This window comes from Cupressus sempervirens, chromosome 1, assembly GCF_028749045.1.
Source record: "Cupressus sempervirens isolate cs-2001-9-10 chromosome 1, ASM2874904v1, whole genome shotgun sequence".
Lineage (NCBI taxonomy): Eukaryota > Viridiplantae > Streptophyta > Pinopsida > Cupressales > Cupressaceae > Cupressus > Cupressus sempervirens.
Window position 1 is genome coordinate 841,848,727 of NC_143118.1, and position 22,350 is coordinate 841,871,076.

Consider the following 22,350-nt stretch of genomic DNA (forward strand, 5'->3'; position numbering starts at 1 on the left):
CAAGTCCTCTCCCCTATAACTGACAAAATCAACAACAAATAAACACATCATACATAAGGGAGCCAGAGAACATAAGTGTCTGCAGATGATGTCGATGGTGGATTTTCGATTGGATCATATGCAGATGCAACATAAGCCTCTGAGTGTCGTCTACCCTAGCTGCTAGCTTGCTCAGAAGCATCGACCATTGGAGGCTCTGCACAATTACAATTAAATATATGAAACCCAAACTTTATACAAATTAAAACTTACTAGCAATGTGGCCTCTTCCCTACTCATTCAATTGTCTTCATGTACCACGAGGTAGTGTTACCTTGTAACAAGTGGCGACCATAACCCAACAACAAGCGACAACTAAGATGCGAGCTTCTCTTTGTGAAATAATAGGAAAATAGGGTTAGGGCTCCGTTCAACATTGAACCACAAAAAGTGGTTTAATTATTAATTTCAAGGTTTGAAATTACTTAGGATAGTAATATTTTAGTATAATTATTGACTTATTATTAAATTATGCTACTACATATTTGTGTTAATATAAATGTAGAATCGTTTAAGTAATAAAAATAAAGCATACATATTAATCATACATTTTGAAATTTTAATGTGATAAAATGTGCAACTATTGGGATGTGGCCAAGTGATGATCAGGGGTGGCGATCGACTACGATGGGTAGGCACTCTAAAAATTGACAAATTGAACACATTTTACTATGGTCATTCAAATTGATATTAATTTTAATTGTGAAGAGCTAAAACCTTAGTTATAAGCACTTAACTAGTTGAACAAAGTTTCATAAAATTTTTTGAAATTTTTATCATTGTTACAACCAACTGTGAGAAGCACAAATAGGGTGTAGCTCTGAGATCCTCTCTCCAAGACCACTCAAGTTCTAAACATTCCTTTTAAGAATTAATTTACCTCTTGCAGTGCACAAATCAATGCAACAAATAAGCCTAAACGATGACTATTTTCCTTGTTTGCCTCCGTGGGATCGCGTGATCTTTCGATTTCGCAGTCGTATTGACAACAAAGGAAAAATAAAATATGGCGGAACCTCCCCTTAGGTTTATGAACTTCATCTCTGAACAACAGGTATGCAAATAAAGCCCTCTTTTTTCTCAATGGTTTCATATCAATCCGTGCTCTTTTGCGGGACTTAAAAATGTTATTAATCATTCTCACACACACACACACATATATATATATATAGATGTTCTCTGGTTCTCAATGGTTTCATATCAATCCGTGCCCTTTTGGGGGTCTGAAAATGTTTTTAATCAGTCACATATGTATAAATGTTCTCTGGTTTTGATTGTATTGCTGAAATGTTAATGTGGGTCAGTTGGAGGAATCTAAGGAGAAGCGTGGAGAACGCGTTGAGGATGGGTCTGCTCAGAGAGACAGACCTCTCTTCGAGGTACGCTTTTTGTTGGTTATTAATGGTTGTATTGGTAAATTTCGTAATGAAAATATTATGTAATTTGTATACCTGCCTGTTCTATGCATGCTTCTATAATTAATTGTTTTTGCAGTTCCGACAAAATGTGCTTTATTTTCCCCCTCTTGCAAGCAAATACCGCCGTCTGCATTGTCTTGAGAAATGGGCTTGTTTTCTGCACTTTCGACTTGGATCCCCGCTTCAATGTCTATTTGCTCTTATTATTGAAGCCATTTATTCAGTTCCAGGGGTTATCTTCAGGTTCAGACATATTGTTCTTTTGTCTATGATGTTTTCATTTTATTCAACTTCAGTGAATTGCTTTAATTAAGAAGACCAAATGTTCTTTAGCCACTGCTTTGCTATTTAACAACTTGGCCGCTTGAACCCTTGTGGTCCCAAATCACATAATGAAATGACAGAGAGATGATTTTTTTCCCTTCTGAATGTTATTCCATGTTGAGACAGACACTTTTGCTGGGTGTTCACATGGGAGGGTTCTGGATTCTGGTTTTAATCTATCTTGCCTTTGAGGGGATCCCTTTTGGGATTAGTGCAATCCCCAGATTGTTGGGATTGGCTGTTATCCTGCAAGCGCATGTATTACTTGTTAGGACAATTCTCTACTGATGGTATTTGAACTTGGGTGGCCCAGTAAGTCCTCGCAAGGAGAAGGAAGACCTAAAGATAATTTTTAGGTCTATACCATATTTCACAAATTTGTGATTATTATACATAACTTACCAATATGGGATCTTTTATAAATTCTCCAATCTTTTTGTAACCAAATTTATCTTGTTTTTGTTTGATAAATGTGACAATGGTCCACATTGCAATTTACAGTAACAATTGGTGCCATATACAGGGGATCGTATCTCTGCACTATAATATGATATCAGGATCGTAACGAAAGTCATAGATATTACAAAAATGCAGGATCTGGTCCACTTATGCAACCAGTCCAACTCCTGTGGCAGCCTTAAGAAAACCAATACCAAAAGTAGCTTTATGGCCTTGAAGCTCAACATTTGTTCTGATATCCCAGAATATGAAAGGAATCCAGGGGTCATTGTAGGGTCTGTTGATAAAAGTCCATTCTATACCATTTGGTTGGAGGACAAGACCCATAATCAAATGTTGAAGATATTTGTGTATTCCCATTTGCCATCGAGGCCAAATCAGAGCTTCCATCATTCTCTTGATTTCTGTAGTCTCCTCCCTCACATCCAGCAGCATAACCGTGAACATCAATGCGATATCTGTAGTTACACAGTATCTTCCTGCTGAATTGACATATATGTTGCCCAAAACCAGTGGTAAAGCATGTAGGGCTATCCTCACTTTGGTTTTGAAGATTCCGTATCAATCATCAGTGCGAAATCTCCCCAAGGAAATCCAGTTTCCTTTTCTTGGCTCCTAGGCAATTGGCAGTGTCCATCTTGCAGGTGTATGGATGATGAATATTTGTTTCGATTTGGGTGAATTTAACATGGATCTGCCATTATGAATAATTATATTCGTGCACTCCTCTGCACAAACCTGTACTTCTCATTATTTACTATCCCTTTTCCTTTTTTTGCAATCATAATCTCTATCCCTTCGGCCTATTCTCTCCAATGATTAGCTCATACGAAACATCTGTCAAGTTCAGGATCATTTCAATATTCTTTATATTGATCACCCAGTTTGTAGCACAACCTGCCCCATCATTCCCCTCTCTGAACACATGAGAAATGCAGAAATCATCCAGCTGGCTTCAACACCTCCCATGTTTGTGTTAACCATTTCATCAATTTCCAGTTTGGTTTGTCTTTCTCACAAATGACATTAATTTTAATCTTGAGTCCCTTTCCAGGTGGATCTTTTATAAGTTGAAATTTCCTGCAAATTGATAAACCTAGAAGTGCTGCTTGGAACTCAGCATCACGTGGTTTTTTATTGGGAGTCTTTTAACAGCTAATACTAAAATTTTACCCTCTTGACCCCTTATTACACATCCTGCTCCTGATAAGCTTGGATTACCTTGAGAGGCACCATGAGAGCTGATTTGATCCATCCTTGATTGAGGGATCTCATCTAACATTGGGTATAGGGTTTGAACTTCAAAGCATGATCAACCAGCTGACCCTTATAATTTGGAGGTTCGTAACAGAACTTTCTTTTAAATATAAAAGTCAGATAAAATTATTAGCCATTTTGCACTTGCAGAAAAAATTATCCCTCAAAAACAAATTTTTCTATCCAGTCTGATTAGTTTGCTTGTTGAGATGTAATCCTGAACGCCTTGCTGGAACATAGAAACATTGTCGTCTTACGTTAAATGAGGTTTCATATATATAAATTTGTGTTTTGGAACTTCAATGTTACGATAAAAATGAGGAGTACAGTAACCATTTCCTATCCACCCCAGTTGCCAACTGATCGCTTATCATCACAATTCAATCCGAAAATCAATTCTGGTTCATACATGTCAGTTGGATACTTCAGTTTGGGGAATGGGAATCTTCGTCCATTCCCCTTGATGACCATGTTATTTCAGTTTTCTTGTGTTCTCTTTCTGAATTGCAGGCTTCTCCCATTGGTCGAATGCTGGTTTCAAAACTTGAACTTTTGAAAGGATAGTGCAAGATAGATGCTAGTTAATACCTTAGTTACCGGATTCGCACCCTGGAGCTCTAACTGGGTCTGGTACAAACCCGATTTGGGTTTGCGTGGGGGTCCTTGCTGGGTCCGGGCAGGGTCCTTGATCAGATGAGTGGCCCAAAAGAATAAATATTAAAAACAATTTTTTTTACTGATTTTTTCTTCCTGACCATAAAATGGCCCCATAAAATTTGCTCTCTCCATCTTGCAAGTTTGATGTGAGGTATATAATGCACGCACTCACACACACACGGTTCTCATATCCGAACCTGTCCCGGAATGTGAACCGGTTACTTAGTTTAATAGTGATTAGCTGCATGGACCATGATGAACCAGCATCCTGAATTGTGGCATGTCAGTGAACAAGACTTTAAATTGTATTTTTTTGGACTATTCTCAATTGTGAACGATTACTTTAGATTTGGACAATAAGTAACATAAGGCACAATCAATGATTCAACATAATTCAAATTGGTGGGAAAGAAGCCCTATTACACCTATGAACAATGACCTAAAAATACCCAAGAAAAAATCTCAAAATTGTGAACTGCAGCAGCCTCTAAGTGCTTTAAGTAGTAGCCAAGATAAAAAATGTGTAAGTAGTAGATCAACTCATAATATTGGAATGACCACTTCAATGGCTTTCTTTTTAAAATTTAAACACTAGCCTATAGGAGATAAAATTCAATTGGCACCAAAAGAAAATAGAGCAATGAGAATAGTTATTGACTAATGACAATTGCTTTAAAAGATCCAAACAATTAGTAAAAATGAACTATTGAGTCATTTGCCAAAATTCAAGTTCGTATAAACACAAAAACAAATGGGTTATACTTGGTAGGGATATACATGTGCTATCAAAAACTTTATATCAAAATTAGGCACTTGGGAATGGTTAGCATGACATCTCTACTTAACTGAGAATGAGTTTTGTTTGGGAGTCCACTTTCATTCTTGCCCTTCTAACAATATATTCATGATCAACAAAACTTTCGAAAAGAAAAAGAAAATAGAAAGAAATTACTGTAAATAGAAGCAATCAACACAATCAAGTCATAAACTTAAATTCATTCTTATTTAGATCCACAGATGACAAAATTATTAGCTTGGACAGTCTCTAAAAGCTATGTGAAACATCTTGCATTTAGATAAAAGAGATTCATGTCAATTGACACAATGACGTAGGCAAACAGCTCACCAACTTGAGAGTTAAAATTTCAACCACAAGAAGCTAGATAGTGAAAAACAATAGTTAAAATAACCAGTATATCTCTATGGAATAGACTGCATACTCATAACTATACACACATCTTTTGGTGATATAGCCATAATCTTATTCATTTATTAGTTCCGGCCTGGAACTATAGCAGAGGTGCTGACCATAACCATTGATTAAAATAATTTTTTCCTTTCCAATTTAAATTCAGCTTCTTCTTCATATAGCTATAATATCTGACGAACTCCCCTCTTCCATTATTCTTTGATGGATGTCCATATGCTGTTCCAAAGCTCCATTTTTGTTACAGGAAAGTATAATTGAATTATTCTACAACGATCTTAAAAGATTCCAGTGTCTAGATTCTATGCATCAACAAGATTATTATTATTCTTAGGAATGGCAGTAGATTGAATCAATTGTTTTCAGGAGTTCACGTTTAGTTTAATGTTACATAAACAATATTTTGTTCCTTTTTTAGTCAGTAGTTTGATTTTGAGGGATCTCTATGTTACAGATTTTGGATTTAGATTTATGGTTCTTTTTCTGCAGATTCTAAAAGAGAACAAGGACAAGCAGCAATCAGAATTCAATGAGCGATTGAAGCACAGTAAGTTGCACAGATGGAAATATAATTGAAACTTTTCGTTTACTTGACTTCAAGACATTGCAGGGTGACTGCTGATTGATGCTGCTTGAAAAAATCTTTCAAATTGACAGTTTTCATGCATATGATTTCATTAATTTTACATATTGTGACAGTTGTATGGAAGATTTCAAAATATGTTTTTGTTAGATAATCATCTATACAAACTTTAACATCAGACCCTTTCCATATTGGATAGACTATTATAAAGTATAAACAATAAGATAACTTTTTTATCGCAGACTTTATTAAATACTGTGCTTTTTTCTTCTTGAAATTACTCTTTCCTATTATGCGTGTCAAAACTCAGATTCACTGTGTTGAAATATCTTTTTGTTTGATTGTAAGACTTTGCAGGGTGATTGCTGAATGATGTTGCCTGAATTTTTTTCTCAAAATGGCAGTTTCTTGTACATGGTTTTACGTATTGTGAAAGTAGTATGGAATATATGTTTTCAGATTTCTTAGATAGTCAATATGCATCATCTAAACAAACTTCGAAACCAAACCCGTACTATGTTGGATAACAACAGTCGATAGTTACGTTTTTCCTGCAGACTTTATCAAATGCCATGTTTTTTCCTTCTTGAAACCAATCTTTCCTATTTATTGAATTTCACAGTGCATTTAAAAACTTGGAGTTCTGTGTTGAAATATTTGATATAGAAGTTACCTGAAAATGTATAAAGATAAAAGAGCTAGGGCTTCCCACATTTAATGGCTCATAAAATACAATATTAGCTTAAGGTTTTGAAATGGGATAGGAATCTAAGTGGGCTTAATCAGGAGACTCCATAATTAAAGGTGCCTGAGTTGGAATAGTACTGGGATGGGTGATCTCTCTGTATGTCTTGATGCCTCATCCCACTAAACATCATATAGATGAAATAAGTACGAAGTGGAGCATTCAAATTCATCAGAGGTGGGTTCTTGGTATTGGCTCCTTGTGAAAGGTGTACCGAAACTCGACTACTCAACTTTAACATGAATGAATCTGTAAAATTGATATTACATAATGATGCGCTGCAGAAACACAAAATATGGTAAAGCATAGTTTAAAACCCTGTGAGTATTTGTTCAGAAATTGGCTGGTGCGTATGACTTAGGACACTTGTGGCCGATTTGTCATTAAAACCTGTGGTGATTTTTTTGTAAAAGTATGGATTAAATCACTAGGATTCATGGTGAATCACATGCTTGGCCAGATTAATAGATTAAAAAGTATTTAAAAAATTGTCTTGTTATCCATTTCTGTGACAAACCCTTCAAGCAATGGACACAAGAGAAAGTTGATTCCCAGGGTGCAATTCTAGGGCAGGATTTTGAGTATGAATTTGATTTGATTATTCACAATTGTGCTTGGCTTGATTCTATTGTTCTAAGTGTTTGGGAAAAATTAATGAAGAAAAAGGCTTTGATGCTAACAAATAACTTTGTATGAAATCTAGCTACAAATTGTATAGGTTTGTAAATACATTATATAGGGTTGTTCAGTTCCTTAACTGATTCCTTTATAACACAAAATTAAATCCATTGAAGATTTTTGTTCATTTGGAGATGCAATAGGATCCTATAATTTGATACATAGTAGACGTACTACATCTGAAATTAGAAAAAAATAAGCTACAGAGTATACCTCTGAAAGTAATATGGATGTTTTTAAAGCATATTTTTGCAAATGAATGTTTCTTAAGACTTTTTCATGTTTTTTTAATTTGCCTTATTATTCCCTTTCACTCCCCAAGTTTTTGCTGAGTTCTTCTTTGAGTTTTATTTATTTTTCAGGTCAGCTGAGTAATTGCCAAGTCCAAGTTTTTAAATTATGTGTAAAAGCAGAAGTTGCCCATTCAATAGTCATGATGCTTATACGGAGTTATATTTTTGGACAGTTAGAGCCTATATGTACATGGTGCTTGGCCTATAATATAGATTTAAACTTTGTGTTTCATTTATTTTAATAGTCTGGGAAGACATTTGTCTGGATAGGTAATTGATGGAGTCTCTTTTGGAGGCCCTTCCCATTGATCAAATATTGGCAGTCATACAAAGGAGAATCCAAGAAGCTAAAAAGTTAAGGAGTTTTGGCCAGTAGATTACGAATCATTCAGTTCATGGAAAACCTGAAAAAGTCCCTACATAGCTGAAAGAAAAAAACTGACCCTGAAGCTAATTGGGCAACCAAGTTCTTTACACTTTAACATTTATAAATTTAGAATGTCAGATTTGTAGCCGAGCATATTGTTACTCATGGTGGATGGTCTCATGCTGCTAACAATTTTTTGTAGAGGTCTCATAGCATGGTTCACAAAGGACTTACAATTTTGAATCTTTCTTTATGACACTGTTGGAGGCTTTCCATATAAAACTGCATATAGATTTAACCCCCACTAAAATATATTTTTTAATATGTCAAATGTAATTTGTATTTCTAAATGAGACAAGTGTGTGCTATCCATTTTGATGCATATGATGCTTTTTTTTTTCAGGGCCTCCAAAAGCACTTGATGATGACGAGACAGAGTTTCTGGAGAAATGGGAGATGGTGAGCATGGATTTTAGAGCTTCTCGTTGATTGGGTATGGATAAACTAAAGGCATTTCATATCTTCGCTTGTTTGGCAAATCGACACTGGATCCCCATAAGTACATTGAGCACAGACTTGCAGGGTAGGGAATGATTAGGATGGGCTTATGCAACTACTAGAGAGAATTGAGAATAATTAAGGTCAACAACAGAGAATGAAAACATTTTCTTAATGAAAAAATGCATATTGTGGAATCTAGCTCTCAGAGGAATGTAAAGAAGTTGCAAACCATGGACACGGGTCCACTGTGGTTGTCACTCCGTAGAAGATGAAAATTTACAATTGCGATTGATTCAAAGTTTCTTCCACCTATTTAATCCAACAAATCAATAGTGTCAATTTTGACACTTACATTCTTCATTTGTTTCAATGTTATTGTTGACAAGGTGATTTGAGGGAGTGATAGATTTTCAGTTTATGTGAAACGATCTCAGTGCCTTGTGAGTTGTGGGGGATTTTTTCAAGTTTTAGATGAGGGTATTAGGGTCTGGATTCATTTCTTGCAGATCTATATTTGATGCTTGGCGTGTTTTACTATTCAACAATGAACATCTTTTTATTCATCACTACATGAGATAGATGATGCCTTGAACTGTACTGTTATAACGGATGCCTTTTCCTTTACTTTTAAACTGTATTTACCCTCATGTACATGTCCAGTGGGATGCTTTGCAGATTCAGTACATCCAACATACATTAAACCTTTCTAAGAAATTGACTAGTGCAAATGGACCATTCATGAACTGATGGACACATTTGTTTGACATCTTTGGATAATATCAATATCTGAACAATTGAAGAATCAATCATATTGATTTTCAACTAGTTGCATGACATATCAATGCCATTAACTCCCTGGTCATCAACAATCAGCTGTTAGAATCCCTGATTACAGATGGCCAGTGTTTTAATTCTTGTTGAATGTATTTTCTCTTAATATCTGTAGCATGTGATGAAGGGGCCATGGTGTGATTGAAAAGTTGTAAACCTTTTTTAATTCTATCTGTGCATCTTTGACATGCAGACCTTATCACCATCCCTTCCCTATTGTGCCAATGCTGCTAATCTTTGTGTCGTTTAGTCACATTTGGGTTGCCTGTCTGCTTCCTTTATCTGAAGAGTGTTGAATCTGTTGACACTGTTGTCTTCTTTTGTTTTCTTTTTTAAACACTTTCAAATGGCGTCAGAGATGCCTTTTTTCCCTACCACAACGTACAATGCTTCTGTTGAAGCCACCATTAGTTTTTCACCTTCATGTTTTCCAAGTTGAGGTGTATGATCAGTCTGATTATATTTTGTTAAGTTGTGTTCTTCAGATGTTCTTTATCTGCGTTAGTCAAGTGAGGTCTATGAATGACGTGTTTAATGAATGGTTTGATAATGTGATAATACTATAATAGTAGCCTCCAAAGGAAATTGTAGATTTAATTAAAATTACTTTTAAGGATATTTTAAAAGATTGATTGTATTATTTTGTTTGGTAGGTAAATAGTTTAATTTATTAAAGATAATAAAGTTTAACATGACATTCAAATACTTCACAATTTAACTGCAGCTACCTAATACCCCTTTCCTACAACTACCCATATGTATACTGTCCATTACATTCTGTCAGCCATCAACGACCTTGTCTTTGCAAAGCAAAGAAACATCCTATATACTATGAGTTGGTACCCCCTGTTCAAAATTGGGGTTTCTTGGGTTTAGCGTTGCTAAATATTATACAAAATTGAAACAAAACCAGACGAACATTTTACAGAGGGTTGGAAGGACATGGGTCTAGAGCCACACTCCTAGCTCTTCCTTGTCACGGTGTTGCGCGTTCCCTTTGCGGTTGTCTCTGGTTTGGAGCTCCCTCTCAACCACCCCATTTGTCCTGTGTTTCTTCTTCTTCTTCCCCTTCTACGGTTTCTTAGGTCATCACTTTGATTCCTCCCTATTCGTCACTCCTCGTTGACACCACCCCTTGGAATTCTGTAGTAATTGAAGCTCTGGTGTATTTAAACAGACTTGTCAAAGTTTTCTTTGCTCACCCTAGTGCTAAGGACTCACTTCCACTCCTCGATATATTGGCACAGGATTACCTTTAACACGCTTTTTGCTTCTAATTTCCTTGCCACTCCATTTTCCGCCATATGGTAAAAGAGAAACAGATGAAGGTGAACATGGGCTCCTTGAATGTGGATCCATTTCCCAATTTGTGTTTGAAACCCAATTCCTGGCTTTTCGACTCAAAGGAAGGCTTTGAGATTTTTCACTCATTCCTTTCAGACACACCTCACCATGACCTTACAGACTGTGTCTATATTGCTGAACTTTAGGTTCCAAGCACAAAATGGAGAGATGTTTGTGTTGATGTACTATTTGTACTTTTGAGAATCAATTCCTAGTAGCCCATGCACCATTGTGAGAAAGAATGGGTAATCAGTAGTAAAAACATTTTTGAGCCCCTCATTTGTGACTTTGCCTTAGAAAGACATCTACTGCTTCGTGGAATTCAAATTGAAGCTCCTGAACATTGCCCAAACTTTCTTTGCATTCCATCACTGTCTCCAATGTAGAATCTAATGCCATCAAAATCCTTTTGTAGATGCCAGATGCTTAGACAATTTGAGCATTTACTCACTGTCCTTTCCGTCGGCTCAAGTTGCTTGTCACCACCTCGGAATTGAATTTGCGTCCCATAAAACTTACTTCACCTCACTTCATTTAAATGACATCATCCCACTAAACATTCTTTGTCAATCGAGTCACATCAAACTCTCATACATTGGGTTGCCCACCTCATCTTCATCCCACTTGCTGAATCAACGATTCTGATGCCAACTTGGTTATTATATCCATCACCTAGTTTAAATAATAATAAGATAGATTGTTTTATGCTATACTTAAATAATAAGCTAGTGGAATATTTTAAATAGAGAAGGTAATAGCAATTAAATTTATTATTGTCTTGATCACTATGATTAAATCCTTTGTTTATCATAGAGGAACAATCTAATGTAGTGTTTAATTATGACCTTGTAAGATCTTGTGATGATATTTCTTATTGAATTCTTTTGTAATGATGCTGGTGTTGTGAATTTTGTAATGTGAAGTAAGATGTAATTTTTGGTGTTTTAAATAGAGAAGGTAATAATGATTAATTTTATTGTTGTCTTGATCATTATGATTAAATCCTTTGTTTATCATAGAGGAACAATCTAATGTAGTCTTTAATAATGACCTTGTAAGATCTTGTGATGATATTTCTTATTGACTTCTTTTTGTGGCGATGCTTGTGTTGTGAATTTTGTAATGTGAAGTAAGATGTGATTTTTGGTTTTTTAATGTGAATACTTGAGGCTTGACGGTTGTCATGTTAATTATTTTAAGACTTGTAAGCTGACACATTGATGTTTTATGGTCAGTGTTGTTGATTTATTATTGTCATGGTATGTTTATGTGACAAGGTTTAATGGCCATTCATTTACCTGTTGCATTTTGTCCAGTCTTACTGCCTAATGATTATTTGGTGCATTTAATGCTTATCCATGTTATTATTGATTTGTAGACTCTTTTTTCCCTCATGTTGGGGTGATTGGTAATTCTTGAAAATACTAGAGGCTAAGGGTTTAATATGCTTATTGAAGTTAATGTTCTCATGGTCATTGATTCTAGTGTAATTTGATGTTTTTACATGCAATTATATGTATGATTTTGGCCTAATTTCATAATTGAGGTCACATGAAGGCTTTTTTTTATCAGTAAAAGGCCGAGGCCATTTTAAAAAAAAATTAAAAGGTCACATGAAGGTTCTAGTTATACTTCTTGGTATTTTATTGTTGGAATCTGTTTAATACCATTTTGTTGATCGGTGTGGTTCTCTTAATCAACTATGCTATTTGGTGTCCATTTTTCTATTGTATTATCGTTTATTGGTGCTCTTGGAACCTAAATATGCATTTGAAGGATCAAGGAGATCTTATGTATGCATCCAAAAGAGGACTTATACATGAGCTATGTTGTATCCGGATTATGGTTATGTTGTGGAACCTAGAGAATTCCTATAAGGTTATTTATTAGTATTTGATTAGTTGTGCACTTTTGGTTTTCAATTTGGAGCATAGGGGAGGGTTCTCTAGGAGCATGGCTTGGAGGGTTGCTCACAATGGGGGTCTAAGCACAGTGTGTTAAAACTAGAGCCTAAAAATCAATGAAGATAACCAGCAATAAGAGAGATATAAAACTGAAACAAAGGCACCAGAAATATCTTGGGAAAACCCTTCGAGAATGAAGGGAAAAACCCAGCCAGACAACAAAAATATATCTTTATTGATAATGAAAGTTCAAGTGTACAATGCCTATTGCTTAATGCGATATAAATAACTTAAGGAGAGACTCTTCACATTCCAATCGAATGTCTCTCCATATTCCCAAAACAAGAGTCTTTATTACAAATATAAAAACAACTCTTTGTTTCCATGCCCCAATGCATTTCGAATGACACATCATTACATTTAAAATTACAATTTAAACATAAGTGTCCTTTTCAGTTGAACGTAACAATAACGATAATAACATTCATATTTCCAGAGATAAAGATCTCTATCCCAGCTAACATCTTTAACATTCCCTCAGAGCTAGAGGGAGATCTTTAGCTGAACAATTGCGTTAATGATAAAATCTCATCCCATATATCCTATAAGATTCATGAAAACCTATAACAATCAATCACATTCATGGAATCACTCAACATGAAACCCTGTAACAATTACTCATATTCATGGAATCACTCAGCATGAAAACCTGTCACAAATTACTCATTCATGGAATCACTCAACATTAAAACTTGTAACAATTAATCATGTTCATGGAATCAGTCAACATGAAAACTTGTAACAAATTACTCATTCATGGAATCACTCAACATGAAAAGATTTGCAAGACACACAACTAAGCCTTTATTCACGGACTCTCTCAATGTGAACTGTCATGGAATCTATCAACATGACATTCAACTCCCATCACGGGATCTCTCAACGTGATGACATCATAGACTCTCTCAACATGATGTTCACTATCGCATAGTGAAAGAATTATCATAGCTGATCTTACAATCTCATTTATTCACACAAGAATAGAAATAGGCATAACAAAAGAAAGACTTGGTTCCATTTAAGTCTCAAATTTTACAGATACCACAAGCATCACAATCATAAATGAGAATGAAGGGGATTTCTTAAGCACTCCCTCTTAATTATGAAGCCTCCCTTTGAAGCTAAAATCTCCCTCTAAAGCTTAACATCTCCCTCTAGACTTATAATCCTTATCTTGTTGCATCCTACAACCAAGAGAGATTATTAAAATCAACTATCAATGCTAAAAATAATCTCTTTCAAGCAATATAATCGTAAATACTCATTTATTTGTGGTCTAATTTCATACACACACAAAGAGATTCAGAATAATGCCTCTACAACTAATGTAAATCTCATAGCATCAATATAATCATAAGAATACTTATCCCTTCAATTTCATGCAATACTTATCTCAGCAACCTCATGCAATTTTGTCATTCCACCATGGTAATGTTATAGATAATTTTCCTTTCCAATCGATGGCAGCAATGACCTCTCGAGTTCCTATATAGCCAAAATACTCTTTGCCAATCTTTGCCATACCTCTAGCAAGGAAGATGCTGATTCCATCTCGAACCTTTAAACTCTCCAAATCCTCTATCACGTGTTAAAGGAAACTTCTCTTTAGGCTTTCCTTCGTGTGATTTTTCATCTCTTTGGGATGTAATCTGTGCACTTTCTTCATCCTGTTGCCTTGCATTGTGAAAAGTTAGGACCCTAGATGCCGACATTGTTGGAAGAGAAGGTATATATGAAAAATGAGATGCTTCATCATGCGATTAGACCACAGTTTAAAATGGTGGAAATCCTACGAGAAGCATCCTCGTCCATTCCAAATCAAGAGTAACAAGGTGTTCAAAGTCTTCAAGCGCTACTCAAGAAATGCTACTTTTACATATATCTCGTTTCAGATTTATGATTGAATAACTGATGAAAAATGTTATGGTGTAGAAGCTACTCCTTCCTTGCCGTCCGAAAACTATATAAAACTTCAAAAAATGTATTCACTCCACTATGTAATGGAATTAGAACCAGGACTCATGCGCTGCAATTCAGAAGAAGAATATCAATGTCTACATGATTTACAATGCCTCTATGGACTTCTATGTAACAAGAGAAAAACCCCACAATAAAAACTGAATCTCCTATTCAAACCACTACTGTTGGAGTGACTCCACGAGTAATTTTGAGGTAAAGCTCGTGAAACGAGAGATCTGAAATTGGTGCTTTGAGATGCCCGATCTGACAGTCTAAACCCTATTTTCAATATTGGAGCCCCAAATGAAACTCAAAATTCATTTTAAAAAATAACTTACCGTGAAGATGTTATCGACATACTTTTCAATTAATTACCGACAAATAACAAATATGAACCATTACTCATATTTCCACAACTCGACAATGATGAAAGAAATGTTCCTTCGGATGTGAAACTGATGTATATAATAAATATATGAGCATAAATAATAAAAGAAGCCCGAGAAGAAAAGAAATGGTGAACGATGGATGCCAAGTCATAATTAAAAACCAATCACCGCTACCACATTACCATATGCAAAGAACATAGAAAGAATGAAAACATCCAAGTGTACGTGAATCCTTTTAATGGGACGATTGCTGCTGGAGAATAAAGAGACCTCTACTTTGAGACACACGACTCCACTGGCTTAAGGAGAGATGCCATGATATTATCAAGACCAAGAATAATAGAGCATGAAAGGTTGTCCAGATGAGCCAATCTTATGCCACAAACCCATCAAGATTCACTTAGACGTATAACTAATATTGTCTGTTTCTAGAATCATCACGAGAGAAGGCAAAAACATGATCTCCATTAAAATAGACCCACTAACAAGAAAGATCTCACATGCAAACAATCATATAATATCTTAATTGATGTTATCAACCAAGCTCTGATACCATGTTAAAACTAGAGCCCAGAAATCAATAAAGATAACCAGCAATAAGTAAGATATAAAACTGAAACAAAGACACCAGAAATATCCTGGGAAAACCCTTCGAGAATGAAGGAAAAAACCCAGCCACACAAAACAAATATATCTTTATTGATAATGAAAGTTCAAGTGTACAATGCCTATCGCTTAATGTGATATAAATAACTTAAGGAGAGACTCTTCACATTCCAATCGAAGGTCTCTCCATATTCCCAAAACAAGACTCTTTATTACAAATATAATAACAACTCTTGGAGTTTGCATGCCTCAATGCATGTCGATTGACACATGTTATTACATTTAATATTACAATTTAAACATAAGTGTCATTTTCAGCTGAATGTAACAATAACGGTAATAACATTCATATTTCCAGAGATAAAGATCTCTATCATAGCTACCATCTTCAACAAAGTGGTCCGTCTCGGACAACTCATTCTGGTGTTTTAATCAAGTGAAAAAATAATTAAAATGAACTGGGATGGGCTACACATTAATCAAGATAATTAAGTTTCCTCAACCATTTCCATGCATGATCCTATGTGGACCATGGATGGGTTGGACAAGGCCTGGTGCCCTGTGTGGCGCTGATTGGCAAATTGGCAATCCTTGTCCTCACAAAAGGTTGCCGGTTCCACATGAGTTCCACCTGGGGTTTGGGGTCTAGAGGGGGAGATTGCCATGACAACCAAGGAGTGAGAGCTATGTGATGACACTCTTCAACATATGTCTTAGGATTAACTCGTCAGCCTTGTGGTTCACCTCTGATATAGTATGGCGATGTGATATTTGGATTATTGGGCATAAATCATGTCATGTTTGAACCTTTTGTGTTTTTTCTTGTGATTTATTGTGCTCGCTTGCATGGTGTAGGGCCTTGTGTTATTTACTAGCTCGAGGGAGTGGGCCTTAGGGTTCCACGTGGCTGGGTGGCAACTATTTTTTTTATTGACGCTCATTGTTGGTTTGTGGCATTCTTGTGGATTCTGCATATCATTTGTACCCTTGTTCGAACATCTTACTGGGTGATTGTAATTGTACCTTGTATCACATGATGTAATACAATTCTGGCATTGTAAATTCCCACTCTTCTAAAATGGTTGTAAACTTGCCATTTATATGTATTGCTGACCATTGAGATGTAATATTGAATAGATTGATGATGTACTTCATTAGTCCCTTATGGATTTTTTATTTATTAGTGGGTGTTGCATTATTAATCTCAAGTTTCCATTTTATATTTAAATTGTTAATTTATTTATAGGTAGCTAAGTAGCGATGTTGAGGAACCGAAGAGGACTTGGTATTAATATTGTAAGATGTTTTATCTTGTTTGTTAATGTTAGATGTATGGTTAGAAGTTTTTTGTTTAAAATTTATGTCATGTTTATGGTAATTTTGTAATGCCCCGCCCGGAGATCCTTGGAAACAAGGATGAAAAACAAGTCAAAAAACTTTTTTATTTTTATTTTTTAAACAAGTGTAAGTGTACATGATACAACCTACACAAACCAAAAGATCGCAACGGAAGACTGAAAGACAACCAAGCACCAACGGATCTCCAAACGCCACTACCAACTAGAACACAATCATGAAAACCACAAGAGGCTACCAAGCTGAAGGACATATGCTGACTCTTGGAAACTGGCTAAGTCTGAAATCCTGAAGCCTTGAAATTTGGCTAACTCTGAATTTCTGAAGCCCTGATTTTTCCTAGAATCTACACCTTAGCTCGTAGAGGTCTGAAACCCATCTCAAATGAATCGTCGCATATATTAAAATATATCTTAAGTATAAGGAATTAACTTATACTTAAACGATATATTTTAAACCCCGAAGGACTACAACAGAAACCCAAAAATTGAATTTTAACAGAAACCTCCTGCATTCAAAATGCAACAACATAGGCTTGAAGAACGCCCAAAAGGGTATCCAGATCAACTCTCAAAAAGATCATAACACTACAAAAAGTGCCCGTTGTTGGCACACGCAGGTTTTTGCCAAAAGGTGTGTGACACTTTTCACTAAGGGAGGGCGACACTTCTCCCTTACTGCGTGCGACACTTCTCAAGAAGGCGTGCGATACTGGAAAAGTATCGCGCGACATTTCTCATAAAGCTGTGCGACACTCTTCCAGTGTCGTACGACACTTCTTCAGTATTGCGTGCGACACTTTTTATTTTCGTGCGACATTATTTCTATGGGCATGCGATACTTTATCAATGTCGCACAATGCTGAACAAATGTCGCCCATAGAAAATAAAAACACTTACAAAAACTCAAAAACGGGAATAAAACGACAAAAGAACCTCCACACCGGGGAGTACCGGATCCACATCTCGAGGCCAAAACACTCGAACCAAAATTGAGTAATAGAAAACGAGATCTAACCATCTATCAAACAAAGAAGGGAAAGTACAGAAAGGAAACATCACGACAACTGAAATAACATCGCAATGAACATGAACATAACCTCTTACATTTAAGCATAAATATAAAAGCAATAAACCAATTAACCAAACTAGGTACGCGGTTCCTCCCAACCGTCAATGGCGTCATAGGACCATCGTGGGCCCTAGCCATCCCTCACGCATAACATCCCAAGCCACCGATTAGATCATCGGTGCTGTCGTGATAGGGACATCACTACTAACATGCTACAATATAAGTAATGAAATCTAACATGCTAATAGTAACATAAGATAACCCTGTAATCAGATAACGTCATCTACTATATGCTAAACATCATAACAGGGAATGCGTAAAACCAACATCATGCAAACATGGAACACAACATCCCAATGAAAGCATAAATCACTAGAAAGCATACTCTGCAAATCGAAGTACCAAGTGACACATCGGCAACGATCATGCTAGAACAATAGATCGTCTCTATACACCAGTCCCTAGCAGTGGTGAAGGTAGCTACGCCTCCCAACCACGTGGCACCCGTAGGTCCACACCCGCCGTGCTGATGGAGATAATGATCCAACCACACACACACAAAACAACAACCATGGTTAACACACACGCCAAGCAGTATGATGACTGAATCCAAGACATAGACAATGCATAAACTACAGGTCTTGGTTAGACACCTCAATGGGCTTACTATGTAGGGACTAACATCATGGAGAGTCGCTTGGCATCAAAAAGCCCAAGCTAGGACTTGCACAGATTCAACATCCCTCAACGGAAAGGCTCTTGCACCCCAAATATTTTATTATCTTTAAGATTATTACCACCCAATATTTATTTAATTTTCACTTAATTAAAGCTTCCTTCGCCAACCCTCTGGGCACAATGATCACCAGGCTGCGAGGTAGAAGCCCCCTCCATATGCTACCCTACCCTACCCATGCTCATCCAACGATGAGTGCCCGTAGGCATGCAAACTCCCAACCCAACCCCAATGATCACAACTTCCGGAAGTACCACGGAAGATCGAGCCCTGCAGGTCACTCGACAATGTACCTGTGTGTGGCGCACCACCATCACAGAGATCATACACAAGGACAGGATGAGAATGCAAACAGAAGTCAATCAATCGAACCAAAATCGGGATGACGGATACTACACGCATCCCAATGCAACAAAAGATGCAAAAGTGTTCTGACTGGTATCCAAACGGATCATCCAGGTCCGCGAACCACAATGTGCCAAGAAAACTCGAGAAAACAGGGCGGCACGCAAAACGAGGTAAAAATCCCAAATTTTAGAAAAAATTCAAAATTAAAACCCATTTGGCCTTTGGGTTCAAAAACCCCAAAAATTCAAAAATAATTGAAAACGGACACCGTATGCAAAAACGGCCAGCATAACGACCCAAAAACCCAAACCCCCATTTCAAAAACAAGGAAAACGTTCATACCCGACCAACCGGGCAGAACCAACAAACAGAAATGGAGGGGAACACTAGTTCTCATCCTCCTAACATATAGCTACAAGAAACGGAAGCAAAAACGGAGTAAAACCAATAAAACGGGAAGGCCCTACCTGATGGAAAAAGGGGCAGAAATCGAAACCCGCACAATAAAATAATTAGTCCGCCAAAATTGCTGAAACTGACGGCAAGGCAAGAACTCCTCGAGCTGAATCCAACGAAACCAACCTCGCAAAGATCCCACGCTCACAGCTCCCAGAACGAACAAAACAAGAATCCTACAGAAGAGGATTTCCAAATTGCTCTCCAAATTTCCATTTTCAAATTGTGAGAAGTGATTTATGAAATCACTTTTCCAATACTTATTCACTTTTTGGGTGAATAGTCGATTCTGGAAAAATAGCTAGCTGGAGTAGTTAAACTCTGAATTGACCCAAACAAAAACAGGTTATTATCCGCAATGAGATTTCACCTAAGGCAAAGTTGCCAGAAATTAAATCTGAAAAGATTAAAACCTGAAAACTCCAAAAAACATAGAAAAACACTTAACACTCTCGCGACAAATGCGAACTTCTAGATGCACAGACATATTCACTGGTCTAATCACATAATGCAAATGAGTTCGGATTTACTAATCACCGAAAGGTTTTGATCTAAACAATAACAATAAGGGTACGTCGACCATATAGGAATGACATGGGTAAATATGAATAGCTGAATCACTAACTCCATGTGCCACTGCCAGGGATATAATTCCTGCACACTAAAACACACGATCAAGTGCAATGGCAAATAATATCATAGCCGAAGCAACATGTATTAAAATACCTATTTAATCCATTTACATCACTCACATTCGCAGAAAGCGTAAAGATACAAGAATGAAGTAAATAACCATAGCATAGAATCCATCTCATAACATAGTCAACAAATAGGTCCAATACATCATATAATCAGATAATCAGTTATCATAGATCTACTGTCATCTCAAAATAACATCAACATGCAAATATGATAAACTGAACAGCATAGCAACAAAGCATCTATGGTACGGAAATCAAAGTATAACATTCGACCCTCAGGTCATCACAAGGTACAAATATCAAAAGAGTATCAAGTATCTCTCGAACCAAAAATAGACAAGGTACAGACTGCAATCACGAGAGGCACTACAAATTCATATTGTCCTCTCGGGTTCCTTGGCAAGGTGTTAATTTTTTTTTTGAAATCGTAAAAATGTCTGCCAAAGAAAAGTCAGGAACCCTAGGTTGAGAAAACTTGCAGGAAAAATTAGTATTAATTGAAAACCCCAACCGCGAAAAAAATTGCAAAAATTCCTATAAAAAACTATTGGCGAGCTGTGCAAAACAAATACAGGAGCAAGCTTCGGAGAAGGACGTTGCAAGCTGCAAAAACAAATCTGTCCATTGGAAGAACAACAAAGAAGTCATGCATAAAAATGTAAGTGCCAAATGCTGGAAAACATGGGCTTAAAGGGTCCAACATGACACTTGTTTGTCCATTTTGCTAGCACACAGGAATGTGAGGTTGTGCGGGCCTTGTAAAACCCTGAAAATGGCATGGTTGTGAGAAAGAGTACATGATGTGACAGTTATTTTGTGCGAAAATCTTAGAGAAATTGAGCTGGGAGAAATCCTCATGCACAAAAGAAAACCACAATTTCTTAGTGTGAGAAAGAGCACATATGTGACACTTATTTTGTGTGAAAATCATAGAGAAATTGAGCTGAGAGAAATCCTCATGCATAAAAGAAAATCACAATTTCTTCCTCCAGAAATTTGTGATTGCTATGAAGAGAAAACAACGTTTTTTTGCATTCAAACAAACTCTCAATTACACTTTCAAAACAATTTTTTTTTTAGAGGAAAGAAAAAAATGCAATTTCTTGAAATGCAGAAAAATAAATGAATTTTCTTATTAAGAATTTGATAAAAAAACATCTTAATTTTTTTAAGAAAAAGAACACAAATTGTTGTTTGTAAAAATGTGCAAAAACATTTTACCGGGCTTTGATACTATGAAATGGCAATTTGTTGTAACAAGAGACCATTAAATGTTATTTTGTTGTAACAAATGATAATGCTCCATTTAAATGAAACAATCGTGAACTAAACCAGAGTAGAAACTAACTAAACTAACTAAGGTACATTAAGTGACCATTAAATAAGAAATATAACAATATTACTCTAATACAAAATATGGAAGAAATTCTGTATTTGTGTAGATCACATGCCATCCTTTGGCTTGTTGCAGCACTTCAGTAATTTGCTTATTAGTGTATTACTGTACCCATTTATTTTAAAAACTCAAGCCAGTAGAGATGTTTTCTGATCAATGTGCTTATCAGTATCGACTCAAAAGGCCCTCACAGCCAAAAATTTTAATACTATTTTTTTCTGTTCTAAAATAATTTTATCCTTTGAATTAGCCTGGTAAGTGGCTTAAAGTTAACTGTATATTACACCAAGGCAAGTTTTCTGAATTTGTACAAACATATGCAATTTATAATGACATAAGATTGTCAAAAAATGTTCTTTTGTGTACTACTACAAAATGTGGTCCAATAGTATGACACATATAATTAGAACTGGGGCTTGAAAGGTTCAGTACCATCTTTAATAACCTTCAGTTTCTTGTGATTCAGATTCTGAAGTAAGGTTTTCCTGGAGAAGAACTAGAGCGTTAGTTTTGTTGAATTACTGTTACCAATTGAAGTTGACAAGGCATCGCATAATTTGTTTTGTGCAGTCTAAGAGAGATTATGAAAAGCTTGTTGCAAATGAGGAGGCACGAGAATTGAAAAACTTTCAAGTATGCCCATTCTTAATCTTATCTACTTTTTT

The 22,350-nt window shown here is 36.1% G+C and overlaps 1 protein-coding gene across 1 annotated transcript in view; it reads left to right on the top strand.

The window, feature by feature from the left end:
- The first annotated feature begins 875 nt into the window (after nucleotides 1-875).
- Nucleotides 876-22,350, top strand: part of LOC149580469 (NEFA-interacting nuclear protein) — a 65,781-nt gene continuing 44,306 nt past the window's right edge. The window contains exons 1-5 of the mRNA XM_089791229.1: nucleotides 876-1,093; nucleotides 1,344-1,418; nucleotides 5,851-5,908; nucleotides 8,431-8,486; nucleotides 22,256-22,318. Coding sequence (XP_089647355.1) covers nucleotides 1,046-1,093; nucleotides 1,344-1,418; nucleotides 5,851-5,908; nucleotides 8,431-8,486; nucleotides 22,256-22,318 — 300 coding nt within the window. The 5' untranslated portion in view covers nucleotides 876-1,045. The remainder of the gene's footprint in view (nucleotides 1,094-1,343; nucleotides 1,419-5,850; nucleotides 5,909-8,430; nucleotides 8,487-22,255; nucleotides 22,319-22,350) is intronic.